This window comes from Gorilla gorilla, chromosome 4, assembly GCF_029281585.2.
Source record: "Gorilla gorilla gorilla isolate KB3781 chromosome 4, NHGRI_mGorGor1-v2.1_pri, whole genome shotgun sequence".
NCBI lineage: Eukaryota > Metazoa > Chordata > Mammalia > Primates > Hominidae > Gorilla > Gorilla gorilla.
In genome coordinates, this window is record NC_073228.2 from 183,671,420 (window position 1) to 183,684,583 (window position 13,164).

Sequence of the window (13,164 nt, forward strand, 5' to 3'; positions counted from 1 at the left end):
GCTCTGGAAGACAGGAAGAGCCACTACACTGCAATCCCAGCTCGGGATAGCATGAGGCGAGGCAGTACTCTCTTCCTCTCCTTGGGCTCTTTGACATCCCTATATACTTTCCTTGAGGTAGTTTCACTATATCTCTCTTCTTTATTATTTATTTTATTTTATTTTATTTATTTATTTTTTGAGACGGAGTCTTGCTCTGTCGCCCAGGCTGGAGTGCAGTGGCACGAACTCGGCTCACTGCAAGCTCTGCCTCCCGGGTTCACGCCATTCTCCTGCCTCAGCCTCCTGAGTAGCTGGGACTACAGGCACCCGCCACCACGCCCGGCTAATTTTTTTTTGTATTTTTTAGTAGAGACGGGATTTCACCATGTTAGCCAGGACAGTCTCGATCTCCTGACCTCATGATCCACCCGCCTCAGCCTCCCAAAGTGCTGGGATAACAGGCGTGAGCCACCGTGCCCGGCCTATTTATTTTTTTGAGACAAAGTCTCGCTCTGTCACCCAGGCTGGAGTGCAGTGGTGCGATCTCGGCTCACTGCAACCTCCGCCTCCTGGGTTCAAGTGATTCTCCTGCCTCAGCCTCCCAAGTAGTTGGGACTACAGGTATGCACCACCATGCCCGGCTAATTTTTGTATTTTTAGTAGAGACAGGGTTTCACCATGTTGGCCAGGCTGGTCTTGAACTCCTGACCTCAAATGATCTGCCCATCTCAGTCTCCCAAAGTGCTGGGATTACAGGCATGAGCCACTATGCCTGGCCATCTCTGTTCCTTATAACCAAAAAGAGCCCCCGGTTTAAAAGCTCTTAAAGGTCTGGGAGCAGTGCTTCACATCTGTAATCCCAGCACTTTCAGAGGCCAATGGAGGAGGATCAGTTGGAGCAGCCCCTGAGCAACAAAGAGCCCCTGTCTAATTATTTTATTTTTTAGAGACAGGGTCTTGCTCTGTTGCCCAGGCTAGTGGAGTGCAGTGGCATGATCATGGCTCACTGCAGCCTCAACCTCCTGGGCTCAATCTATCCACCTACCTCAGCCTCCTGAGTAGCTGGCACTCAGGCACATGCCACTAATTTTTTATTTTCTGTACAGATAGGGTTTTGCCATGTTGCCCAGGCTGGTCTCAAACTCCTGGGCTCAAGTGATGTGCCTGCCTCGGCCTCCCAAATTGCTGGCATTACTGGCAAGAGCCACCGCATGAGCACATAGTACATAATGATTCCTTACAAACCAGTATGAAAAAGACAAACCCTAGGCTGGGTGTGGTGGCGCACGCCTGTAATCCCAGCACTTTGGGAGGCCGAGGCGGGTGGATCACGAGGTCAGGAGTTCAAGACCAGCCTGGCCAAGAAGGTGAAACCCCATCTCTACTAAAAATACAAAAAATTAGCCGGGCACGGTGGCAGGCGCCTGTAGTCCCTGCTACTCAGGAGGCTGAGGAAGGAGAATCATTTGAACTCGGAGGGTGGTGGTTGCAGTGAGCCGAGATCGTGCCACTGCACTCCAGCCTGGGCGACAAAGTGAAACTCCGTCTCAAAAAAAAAAAAAAAAAAAAAAAAAGACAAACCCTATAGTGGAAAAATGGACAAACAACATGAATAGAGAATTCACAAAGGAAAAAATATATATATGGTTAATGAACATGAAAAATGTTGGCCAGGTGCTGTGGTTCACACCTGTAATATCAGCACTTTGGAAGGCTGAGGCAGGGAGATCACTTGAGCCCAGGAGTTTGAGACCAGCCTGGGCAAGAAAGTGAGACTCTGTCTCTACAAAAAATAAAAATTAGGCTGGGCACGGTGGCTCAGGCCTGTAATCCCAGCACTTTGGGAGGCCAAGGCAAGTGGATCACCTGAGCTCAGAAGTTTGAGACCAGCCTGGCCAACATGGCGAAACCCCATCTCTACTAAAAATAGAGAAATTAGCCGGCTGAGGTGGCACATGCCTGTAGTCCCAGCTACTCTGGAGGCTGAGGCAGGAGAATCGCTTAAACTGGGAGATAGAGGTTGCAGTGAGCCGAGATTGTGCACTGCACTCCAGCCTGGGCAACAGAGTGAGAATCTGTCTCAAAAAAATAAAATAAAAATAAAAACTAGCCACGCATGGTGGTGCATGCCTATAGTCTTAGCCACTTGGGAGGCTGAGGCAAGAGGATCCCTTGAGCCCAGAAGTTTGAGGCTGCAGTGAGCCATGATTGTGCCACTGTACTCTAGCCTGGCCGGTAACTTGTCTTAAAAAAGAAAAAAAGTTTAATTTCACTGTAATAAAATAAACTTCAATTAACATAGTTACATATCTTTTTCTTTGTCCATCATTTTGACAATGCCAGATTAGCATGAGTATAGAGAAACTTTAGAGAAATGACCATTACCAGCCTAACTATTAAGAAAGTAATGGGCCGGGCGTGGTGGCTTATGCCTGTAATCCCAGCTACTCAGGAGGCTGAGGCAGGAGAAGCGCTTGAACCCGGGAGGCCGAGGTTGCTGTGAGCTGAGATCGTGCCATTGCACTCCAGCCTGGGCAACAAGAGAGAAACTCCGTCTCAAAAAAAAAAAAAAAAAAAAGTAATGAGAGCGAACAATACAGTCAGGATGGCTAAAGGTGACCCCAAGAAACCAAAGGGCAAGATGTCTGCTTATGTCTTCTTTGTGCAGAAGTGCAGAGAAGAATGTAAAAAGAAAAACCCTGTCAATTTTGCAGAATTTTCCAAGAAGTGCTCTGAAAGGTGGAAGACAATGTCCGGGAAAGAGAAGCCTAAATTTGATGAAATGGCAAAGACGGATAAAGTGCTCTGTGATCAGGAGATGAAGGGACCAGCTAAGGGAGGCAAGAAGAAGGATCCTAGTGCCCCCAAAAGGCCACCATCTGGATTCTTCCTGTTCTCTTCGGAAATCCGCCCCAAGATCAAATCCACAAACCCTGGCATCTCTATTGGAGATGTGGCAAAAAAGCTGGGTGAGATGTGGAATAACTTAAATGACAGTGACAAGCAGCCTTACATCACTAAGGCGGCAAAGCTGAAGGAGAAGTACGAGAAGGATGTTGCTGATTCTAAGTCGAAAGGGAAGTTTGATGGCTCAAAGCGTCCTGCTAAAGTTGCCTGGAAAAAGGTGGAAGAGGAAGATGAAGACGAGGAGGAGATGAGGAGGAAGATGAATAAACGAAGTGTTTATCTGTCAAAAAAAAAAAGTAAATGGATAAAAATGTGAGTGCTCCTCTCTGTGTGTGCCCACTTTCTCCTTCAAGCAAAAGGTAGGCATGAGCAAGGATGAGGGTGGCTTTGAGGGGAGGATGGAGAGACAAGCTATGAGAAGAAGCTGGATATGAAGGATAAATGGATCAACAATTTTGTTTACTCTTTTAAACATACTGCCTATTTTGAAAAAAGTACAAAAGCTAAAGCTAAAATTTATTCCTTTTTTAAATTTTTATTTCTTTCATTTATTTATTTATTTTTGAGACAGAATCTTGCTCTGTCTCCCAGGCTGGAGTGCAGTGCGTGATCTCAGCTCACTGCAAGCTCCGCCTCCCGGGTTCACGCCATTCTCCTGCCCCAGCCTCCCCAGCAGCTGGGACTACAGGCACCCGCCCCACACCCGGCTAATTTTTGTGTGTGTGTATTTTTTTTTAGTAGAGACGGGGTTTCACCGTGTTAGCCAGGATGGTCTCGATCTCTTGACCTCGTGATCCACCCGCCTCGGCTTCCCAAAGTGCTAGGATTACAGGTGTGAGTTTGAGACGGAGTTTCACTCTTGTTGCCCAGGCTGGAGTGCAATGGCGCAATCTCAGCTCACCGCAACCTCTGCTTCCTGGGTTCAAGCGATTCTCTTGCCTCAGCCTCCCGAGTAGCTGGGATTACAGGCATTAGCCACCATGCCCGGCTAATTTTGTATTTTTAGTAGAGACGGGGCTTCTCCATGTTGGTCAGGCTGGTCTCGAACTCCCGACCTCAGGTGATCCACCCGCCTTGGCCTCCCAAAGTGCTGGGATTACAGGCGTGAGCCACTGTGCCTGGCCTATTTTTATTTTTTTAGACAGGGTGTTACTCTGGTACAGTGGCCCAATCTTGGCTCACTGCAGCCTCGACCTCTTGGCTTTAGACAATCCTCCCACCTCGGCCTCCTGAGTAGCTGAGACTACAGGCTCAAGCCACTATGCCAAGCTAATTTTTGTATATTTTGTAGAGATGGGGTCTTGTCATGTTGCCCAGGCTGGTCTTGAATCCTGGGTTCAAGTGATCCATCCACCTTCACCTCCCAAAGTGCTGGATTACAGGCATGAGCTACCTCACCCGGCCTGATTCTTTGTTGAAAAAATCATATGCATGTTTAAAGAAGGTGTCATTTTTTTTTTTTTTGAGACAGAGTCTGGGTCTGTCACCCAAGCTGGAGTGCAGTGGCACAATCTTGGCTCACTGCAACCTCTGCCTCCCGGGTTCAAGCGATTGTCCTGCCTCAGCCACCCGAGTATCTGGGACTATAGGTGTGCACCAGTACGCCCGGCTAATTTTTGTATTTTTAGTAGAGATAGGGTTTCACCATGTTGGCCATACTGGTCTTGAACTCATGACCTCAGGTGATCCACCCGCCTCAGCCTCCCAAAGTGCTGGCATTACAGGCGTGAGCCACTGTGCCTGGCCAAGAAAGTATTTCTGCTTCTAGAGTTTCAGGCCCCATCTCCAGCATTAACCTTTCGTAGCAGTTTCTCATATTTCTTTCTAGTAAGCTTGTTTGGCCAAGCTTACATGTATGAGAATACATCTCCCTTTTCAGTATGAAAGGAAACACACCTTTCTCTGTGCTTTTTCACATGACACTAAATCTTGACTGTTGCTCCATGTCAGAATGTAAACAGGCTGTAAACCTCTTGTTACTGCACTTCCTTTTATTGCTTTTCACAGATACTGTGTTTTTACAAATTGAATGTGGCAACCCTGCATCAAGCAAGTCTATAAGCACCATTTTTCCAACAGCACGTACTCACTTCTGGTCTCTGTCACATTTTGGGAATTCGTATAATATGTTTTCATTATTATTATGTCTGTCATGGTGATCCAGGTTGATGTTACTATTGTAATTGCTTTGGACTGCACAAACGGTGCCCATGTAAAACATCTGTTTGTTTTTATTATTTATTTATTTAGAGACGGGTTCTCACTCTGTTGCCCAGACTGGATGAAATGCAGTGGCCCGATCTTGGCTCACTGCAGCCTCCTCAATCAGGAGTCAAGGATACTCCTGCCTCAGTCTTGCTAGTATCTGGGTCTACGGGTGTGCACCATGCCAGGCTAATTTTTCTATTTTTATGTTTGTAGAGACAGGGGTCTCACTATGTTGCCCAGGCTAGTCTTGAACTCCTGGCCTCAAATGATCCACCTGCATCAGCTTCCCAAAGTGCTCAGATCACAGGGAGAGCCACCTCGCCCAGCCAATTCTAACCTCTTTGCCAGTCCATTCTGGATGGAAGCAGTCCCTCCCCCTCAGAATCCCATTGAATTCTCCATAGTACCACAGTCTTTTGGCACTTACCTTTGCAGGAGTAGCTCTTTTGCTCACAAATGTACTTCCTGTAACTACATTTTAAGCTCATTATTTGGATCATGTAGCATCCAGAATTTTATTCTGCTTTGAATAGCTGCTTCCCCAGGTAGACAGGAAACCAAAATTCTCCTACATAAATTTTGGGGCTGAAGGTGGGGCGCCGTGGCTCACGCCTGTAATCCCAGCACTGTGGGAGGCCGAGGCAGGTCGATCACCTGAGGTCAGCCTGGCCAACATGGTGAAACCTGTCCCTACTAAAATACAAAAATTAGCCGGGCGTGGTGGCGGGCGCCTGTAATCCCAGCTACTCGGGAGGCTGAGGGAGAATCGCTTGAACCCGGGAGGCGGAGGTTGTAGTGAGCTAAGATCGCACCACTACACTCCAGCCTGAGCGACAGAGCAAGACTTCGTCTCAAAAAAATAAAAATAAAAAAATAAAAAAAATTTGGGGGTTGAGGGTTGGATGATACTAACTCATGCAAACACCAAACCCTGCCTTTCTTCCCCTTCCAGGTGGCAAGAGGGCTTTTCAGATCAGTGATACATTCGCTGATTCTAGTGTTTTCCACCCTAGTAGTCAAGCCTTTGGGTGTCCAAACAAATAGAGAACAAGAGATCAGGATCTCTAAAGGTCTAGAAAAACCCTGGGCCACTTCCATTTTGTGAGGTTCTCAGCACACCGAAAACTGAAGATGTACTAAGAGTGGGTTACTAAAATGGTGGCGTATCTTAAATCTTTCCATGGCACCATCCTTTCTCTCGTCCTGTCATCCCTGTATCTCTCTGCCCTGACACCTAATCTCACTTCAGGAAACATAAATTGAAAGTTCAAATAACCTCGGATTATATTATTCTGGACTGTGTGTTATGCTGGGCGACGAGGCTGCGCAGGCTCCTGGGCCGAGCCATGACTCTGCAGGAACTGCGGCGCCGGCTCACACAGCGCGGAGCAGTGCACGCCAATCCGGCCAGGCGATCGCGCTGGGTTCTGCTCACGCCCGCAGGGGCCCGCGTTCGCTGCAACGGGCCCTCCCTGATGGCCGATCGTCGGACTCCTACCCCTTCTGCCGGCTGCCGTTTGCCCCGTCAGCGAAGGGCGCGCGATGCGTCCCAAGCCTCGGCTCCAGGAACCAGACGGGTGAGGGCTACTGGGTGTTGGGTTGGAATGCCCCGAAGGCACCACAGCAACCGCTGCGGGAACGCCTGTTAAACCAGCCCCGCCCCGAGACGCGCGCGCCCGGCGGTCTCGATCCAGCGTGGCCCGCCCCTCACCTCCCGCCCAACCAACAGCCACTTCCTGCCTCACTCCCGGCCAATCTTCACACTCCACGAAGAATAGCCGTAGGGGGCGTATGGGACGGTGCATAGAGCGATGCCCACGCCGGCCAACCGGATGTCGGGGCTTGCGCGGGAGGGCGGGACTTGGCGCCGGCTGTGGCTACTCAGGGGCCAGGGGCGGGCACAGGGCCGGGCTTCGTGCGGTGGGGCTCGCTCGCGCGGCAGCGGTGGCTGAGGCCTCTTGGTTCTGCGGCACGTGACGGTCGGGCCGCCTCCGCCTCTCTCTTTACTGCGGCGCGGGGCAAGGTGTGCGGGCGGGAAGGGGCACGGGCACCCCCGCGGTCCCCGGGAGGCTAGAGGTGAGAGGGGAGACCTGAGCGCGTCCTCGGGCCTGTGAGGACCCCGGGGGGCTGGGAGCGCCTCTGCGGCTGAGGGGTCGGGCGTGGCCGGCGACTGAGGGGTCGGGCTGGCTCTTGAGGGCCCAGGCCCTGGCCGACGCGCCCGCCGTGAGCGAGGAGGCCCGAATCCGGGCCTCTCTCTTTGGTTGGGTTGCGGGCCCAGGCCGCGCCGCCGGGGTCGGGAGGCGTGGCAGGTGGCCCGACAGCCTTCTTTGACCTCTGGGAAAGCTGACTTATTCCTATGGCTTTGCTTCTAGGGCTTTCTTAGGCCTCTTTGCCGGCTGCCTGGGCAGCCGCGAGGTGGGCTGGAGTAACTGGGTAAAAGTATAGGGTGGAATCGGGCCTACTAGGTACCCCTAGTAGTAGGGAAGGGTGGTATTAGACCGAGAGGGAATGTTTACAACTAGCGTTACGGTTTAATATTTGAAAATCCAAAGCGGAGACTGGACCCTAGTTCCCTGAAGAGAAAGGGGAATATACCAGAAGGAGAACACGCAGTGGTTGAGAAACTTAGCAGTTACAGCACCTGTTCTGGAGGCGAGTAATCCAGTTGGAGAGGGACAGGGCGTTACAAGCAGGAAAGCACCCGAAAGCTCATCTAGTGCATCTCTTTTTACACTGGAGGCCTAGAGGTATGAAATGACTGGCCCAAGGTCATGCGATTAGTGTAATGATGGTGCTGGGATTATAGTTCAGGGATAGGCCGTGCAGTGGTTAACGCTAAGGCCCTGGCTCAAGTCTTTCATTGGTCATTGGTTGCTCTGTGAACTTCGGCAGTTTTCTTACCCTTTGTGCCCCCGTTCTTGTCAAGTAATGGATATAATAATACCCGATGGATTTGTGAGGATTAAATTAAGATACGTATACAATAAGACAGGGAAGTCCGACATTTAGTAACTGCTCGATAATCATTGCAGTACGTTATTATAATCTGAATGCCTTTGGACCAATACACTGCCATCCTAGTGAACTGGTTCAGTCCTGTTTCGCAGGACCTGAGGTCACAGTTACGGTGATGGAAGAAACCGGGCATTGTGTATTACCGCTGGGCATGACACAAGTGATTGCTGGTTGAGGGAAGTTAAACTGAGCTTAATATTAAAAGATTGAGAGGACAAGATTAACCATAGTTAAGTCTTTTTACCTCTGATTTAGGAAATGAAAGATTTTGCTTAATTTTTTAATAAGTAGATTTTTTTAAGGGGTAAGAATTTTATTGATCTTTAAAATCATTCTGTATCTCAGTCTTTTCCCAACATTGTTTGAGAGTCATGAATAGAAGCAACTGCCATATTGATCAACTGTTGTACATTTGGTATAATTATACTTAGAGCAGAGGTAAAGGACTATGCGGGAGTTCTCCTGTGCATCAACCAGGGTGCACAAACAAGCCAGGTAACTGGATCATGAGAATGCCCGAGTGAACTGTGTGTGGGGGTCAGTGTTGCACAACAGAAATTTTCTGACTTATCTGCAAATGGGAGTCAGCATTCCCCGACACCTTACTATCTTTACTCCCCAGTTCATTTCGCACATTATCTTCTCAGGGCCACAAGGGATAAGTGTTTTGACAGAAGTCGTTGCTGCCGTTTTGGCAATCACACCATTGCATCCTTTTAGTTAGAGTTCTCTCTGCCCTGGAAGACAGCTTAAGGGGATGAAGTGGCAGTTGGTGAGCATGAATTGCAGGCTCTTGAAACTTGAATTGTGTGCCCAGTGTGGTAGCTTTTTTTTTTTTTTTTTTAGACGGAGTCTCGCTCTGTCACTCAGGCCGGAGTGCAGTGGCGCCATCTCGGCTCACTGCAAGCTCCGCCTCCCGGGTTCACGCCATTCTCCTGCCTCAGCCTCCTGAGTAGCTGGGACTACAGGCGCCCGCCACCACGCCCGGCTAATTTTGTTTTTGTATTTTTAGTAGAGACGGGGTTTCACCATGTTAGCCGGGATGGTCTCAATCTCCTGACCTCGTGATCCGCCCACCTCGGCCTCCCAAAGTGCTGGGATTACAGGCGTGAGCCACTGCGCCCGGCCCAATGTGGTAGCTTTTGTCCCACTTTGGTTTCCGTAACTTCAAAATAGGAATGAGAAGTCTCCTGGGTGCCTCACCTTTAGGGGGCAATTGGGAGGGGCAGATAAAATGGGAACATGAAACTACTTTAAAAAGTGTAATGAATTGGCTGGGCACGGTGGCTCTCACGCCTGTAGTTCGAGCACTTTGGGAGGCTGAGGTGGGCGGATTACTTGAGGCCAGGAGTTGGTAACCAGCCTCGCCAACATGGTGAAACCCTGTCTCTACTAAAAATACAGAAAATTAACCTCCAGCTACTCGGGAGGCTGAGGCAGGAGAATCACTAAACCTGGAAGGCGGAGGTTGCAGTGAGCGGAGATGGTGCCATTGCACTCCAGCCTGGGTGACAGAGTGAGACTCCATCTCAGAAAAAAAAAAGTGTAATGAACTGTGCAAATAGAATACGCCGTTCATAATAACTCCTAGGAAATAATAAAAGTACCTAAACAGTTAAAACCTATACAGCTTTTGGTAAAACTTTTCAGGAAAGTCCTGGTTGAATTCTTTGTTACTCCAACAGATGTACTTTTTTTTTTTTTTTTTTTTTTTTTGAGACGGAGTCTCCCTCTCAGGCTGGAGTACAGTGGTGTGATCTTGGCTCACTGCAACCTCCGCCTCCTGGGTTCAAGCAATTCTCCTGCCTCAGCCTCCCAAGTAGCTGGGACTACAGGTGCCCACCACCACACCCGGCCCGGTTTTTTGTATTTTAGTAGAGACAGGGTTTCACCGGGTTGTCCAGGCTGGTTGTGAACTCCTGATCTCAGGCAGTCCGCCCACCTCGGCCTCCCAAAGTGCTGGGATTACAGGTGTGAGCCTCCGCGCTCAGCCTTACTTATTTTTTTAGAGACAGGGTCTTGCTCTTCATCAGGCTGGAGTGCAGTGGCGTGGTTATTGCTCACTGCAGTCTCAAACTCCTGCTGTTATTGATTCAAGTGATCTTCCTGCCTCAGTCTCCTGAGTAGCTGGATCCACAGGCGGATGACGCTATACTCAGCTAATTTTTTTTTTTCCTAATTTTTCATAGATACTTCGCTTTGTTGCCCAGGCTGGTCTCGAACTCCTGAGCTCAAGCGATCATCCTGCTTCCTCCAACTCCCAGAGTTCTGGGATTACACGCACGAGCCACGATGCCAACCAGGAGACCAGAAATTAAGCTCAGCTTTCTTTCTCTCCCTTCTTCCCTCCCTCCCTCCCTCCTTTCCTTCCTTCCTTCTTTTTTAAAACTTTGTGGTATCTGTTTGTGAATTGCTTATTTTACTTACCATATTGTCTTCAAGGTTCATCCATGTTATAGCCGGTGATGGGATTTCCTTCCTTATTGAGATTGAATAGTATTCCATTGTATGTCTATACCACATATGGTTTAATCGTTCATCCATTGATGGACATTTGGGTTGCTTCTGACTCTTGGCTGTTGTGAGTAGTACTGCTATGAACACGGGTCTGCAACTACCTCTGAAACTCTGCTTTCTTTTTCTGTTTGTTTGTTTGTTTGTTTAAGGCAGTCTTACTCTGTTGCCCAGGCTTGAATGCAGTGGTGCCATTACAGCTCACTTTATTTTTTATTTTTTTGAGACAGTCTCACTCTTGTCGGCCAGGCTGCAGTGCAGTGGCGTGATTTCAACTCACACTGCAAACTCCACTTCCCGGGTTCAAGCTATTCTCCTGCCTCAGCCTCCTGAGTAACTGGGATTACAGGCATCTGCCACCACACCCAGCTAATTTTGTGTTTTTAGTAGAGACAGGGTTTCTCCATGGTGGTCAGGCTGGTCTTGAACTCCCGAACTCAGGTGATCCACCTGCCTCGGCCTCCCAAAGTGCTGTGATTACAGGTGTGAGCCACCACGCCCAGCCTGCCCAGCTAATTTTTGTATTTTTAGTAGAGACAGGGTTTTGCCATGTTGGCCAGGCTGGTCTCGAATTCCTGACCTCAGATGATCTGCCTGCCTTGGACTCCCAATGTGCTGGGATTATTGGCGTGAGCCACCGCGCCTGGTGGAGTGGTGGAGTCTTTTTTTTTTTTTTTTGAGGTGGAGTCTCTGTGGCCCAGGCTGGAGTGCAGTGGCGCCATCTCAGGTCACTGCATCCTCCGCCTCCCAGGTTCAAGCGATTCTCCTCCCTCAGCCTCCTGAGTAGCTGCGGCTACAGATGTGCACCACCACACTCGGCTAATTTTTTGTATTTTAGTAGAAACGGAGTTTCATCATGTTTCTCTGGCTGGTCTCGAACTCCTGAGCTCAGGCAGTCTACCAGCCTCCCAAAGTGCTAGGATTACAGGCGTGAGCCACCCCACCCTGCCCAACGGCTCACTTAGCTTCAACCTGTCAGACTCAAGCTTCTCCTACCTTAGCCTTCTTAGTATCTGGGACAACAGGTGTGTGCTACCATACCTGGCTAAATTTTTCTTTTTTTGATTTTTTGTAGAGACAGGATCATGGTTTTTTTTTTTTTTTTTTTTTTTTTTTTTTTGGTATAGACAGGGTCAGGCTATGTTTATGTTGGCCAGGCTGGGAAATAAGGTCTTAATAGAGGGAGTTGAAGATTCCTGGGGGAATAGCATGTAGAGCAGCTATAGAGGGAGAGGGTGCTGATTACTAGCTAAAAGACTTAGAAATTTTTTGCAAACATGGACTCATGATAGTTTTTGGGTGATGAGTCTTCTTGTTGTAGGATAGCTTGAAAGAGGAGGAGGAAACTAGAGGCCCTGGTAGTATAAGGTAACATTAAGTATCCTGATGTCAGTAATGGAGAAGAGTGAAAGACTATGATTGATTGGGTGACTGTGTGGGCAGAGGATGTGAGGAAAAAAGGACATCTTGTGTGTGTGTGCACACACATTTTTAGTTGTGTATCTTCTACTTGTTTTCTCCCCTACCTTGTAGCTGTACTTTCTCAAGCCCAAAAATGAAAATTTACCTGCTACCAACCATATCATCTTGTGCATCTGTGTAGCTCAGTTTTTATTTCTTTAGATCTGTGGTCCTCTGTGGAAAGAGAGCCCACTACCCCAAGACACGTCTAATATAATACACAGGGCGCTTATGTGGTTAGAAAAGAAGAGATAAGCCGGGTGCGGTGGCTCACTCCTGTAATCCCAGCACTTTGGAAGGCCGAGGCGGGCAGATCACGAGGTCAAGAGATTGAGACCATCCTGGCCAACACGGTGAAACCCTGTCTCTATTAAAAATAACAAAAATTAGCTGGATGTGGTGGTGCACACCTGTCATCCCACCTACTTGGGAGGCTGAGGTAGGAGAATCACTTGAACCCAGGAGGCGGAGGTTGCAGTGAGCCAAGATAGTGCCAATGCACCCCAGCCTGGCGATAGAGCAAGACTCCATCTCAGAAAAAAAAAAAAAAAAGGAGCTTGTTTTGGCCAGGTGCAGTGGGTCATGCCTGTAATCCCAGCACTTTGGGAGGCTGAGGCAGGTGGGTCACCTGAGGTCAGGAGTTCGAGACCAGCCTGGCCAACATGGCGAAACCCTGTCTCTACTAAAAGTACAAAAATTAGCCGGGCATGGTGGTGGGTGCCTGTAATCACAGCTACTCAAGAGGCTGAGGTGGGAGAATTACTTGAACCTGGGAGGCGGCGGTTGCAGTGAGCTGAGATGGTGCCACTGCACTCCAGCCTGGGCGACAGAGGGAGAATCCATCACAAAATAAATAAATATATAAATTTTAAAAAGTAGCTTGTTCTTAGTTTAATATTCTTGTTGAGTTCTAAAACGCTAATTTGAAAACATGTCTATTGATATTTGAGCAACAGTATCCATATTAAGCCTTAATGTGAGAGGAATTATCTTCTGTGTTAATTATTTTTTTTTTTTGAGACGAACTCTTGCTCTGTCACACAGGCTAGAGTGTAGTGGCGTGCTCACTGCAACCTC

At 48.7% G+C, this 13,164-nt stretch overlaps 1 protein-coding gene across 6 annotated transcripts in view; it reads left to right on the top strand.

Moving 5' to 3' along the window:
• The window catches only part of CANX (calnexin), a 51,895-nt gene that overhangs the window by 12,938 nt on the left and 25,793 nt on the right, over window positions 1–13,164 (top strand). Inside the window, exons 2-3 of one of the 6 annotated variants that reach the window (XM_063707074.1) lie at window positions 2,697–3,201; window positions 6,347–6,674. The exons of 1 other annotated variant lie outside the window; for it this stretch is intronic. In XM_063707074.1, coding sequence (XP_063563144.1) covers window positions 2,697–3,201; window positions 6,347–6,674 — 833 coding nt within the window. Of the gene's footprint in view, window positions 1–2,572; window positions 3,202–6,346; window positions 6,675–6,963; window positions 7,174–7,825; window positions 7,845–13,164 lie in introns of those variants that run through there. 4 more of the 6 variants (XM_055386497.2, XM_019026571.4, XM_019026570.4 and 1 more) reach the window with 4 other exon arrangements.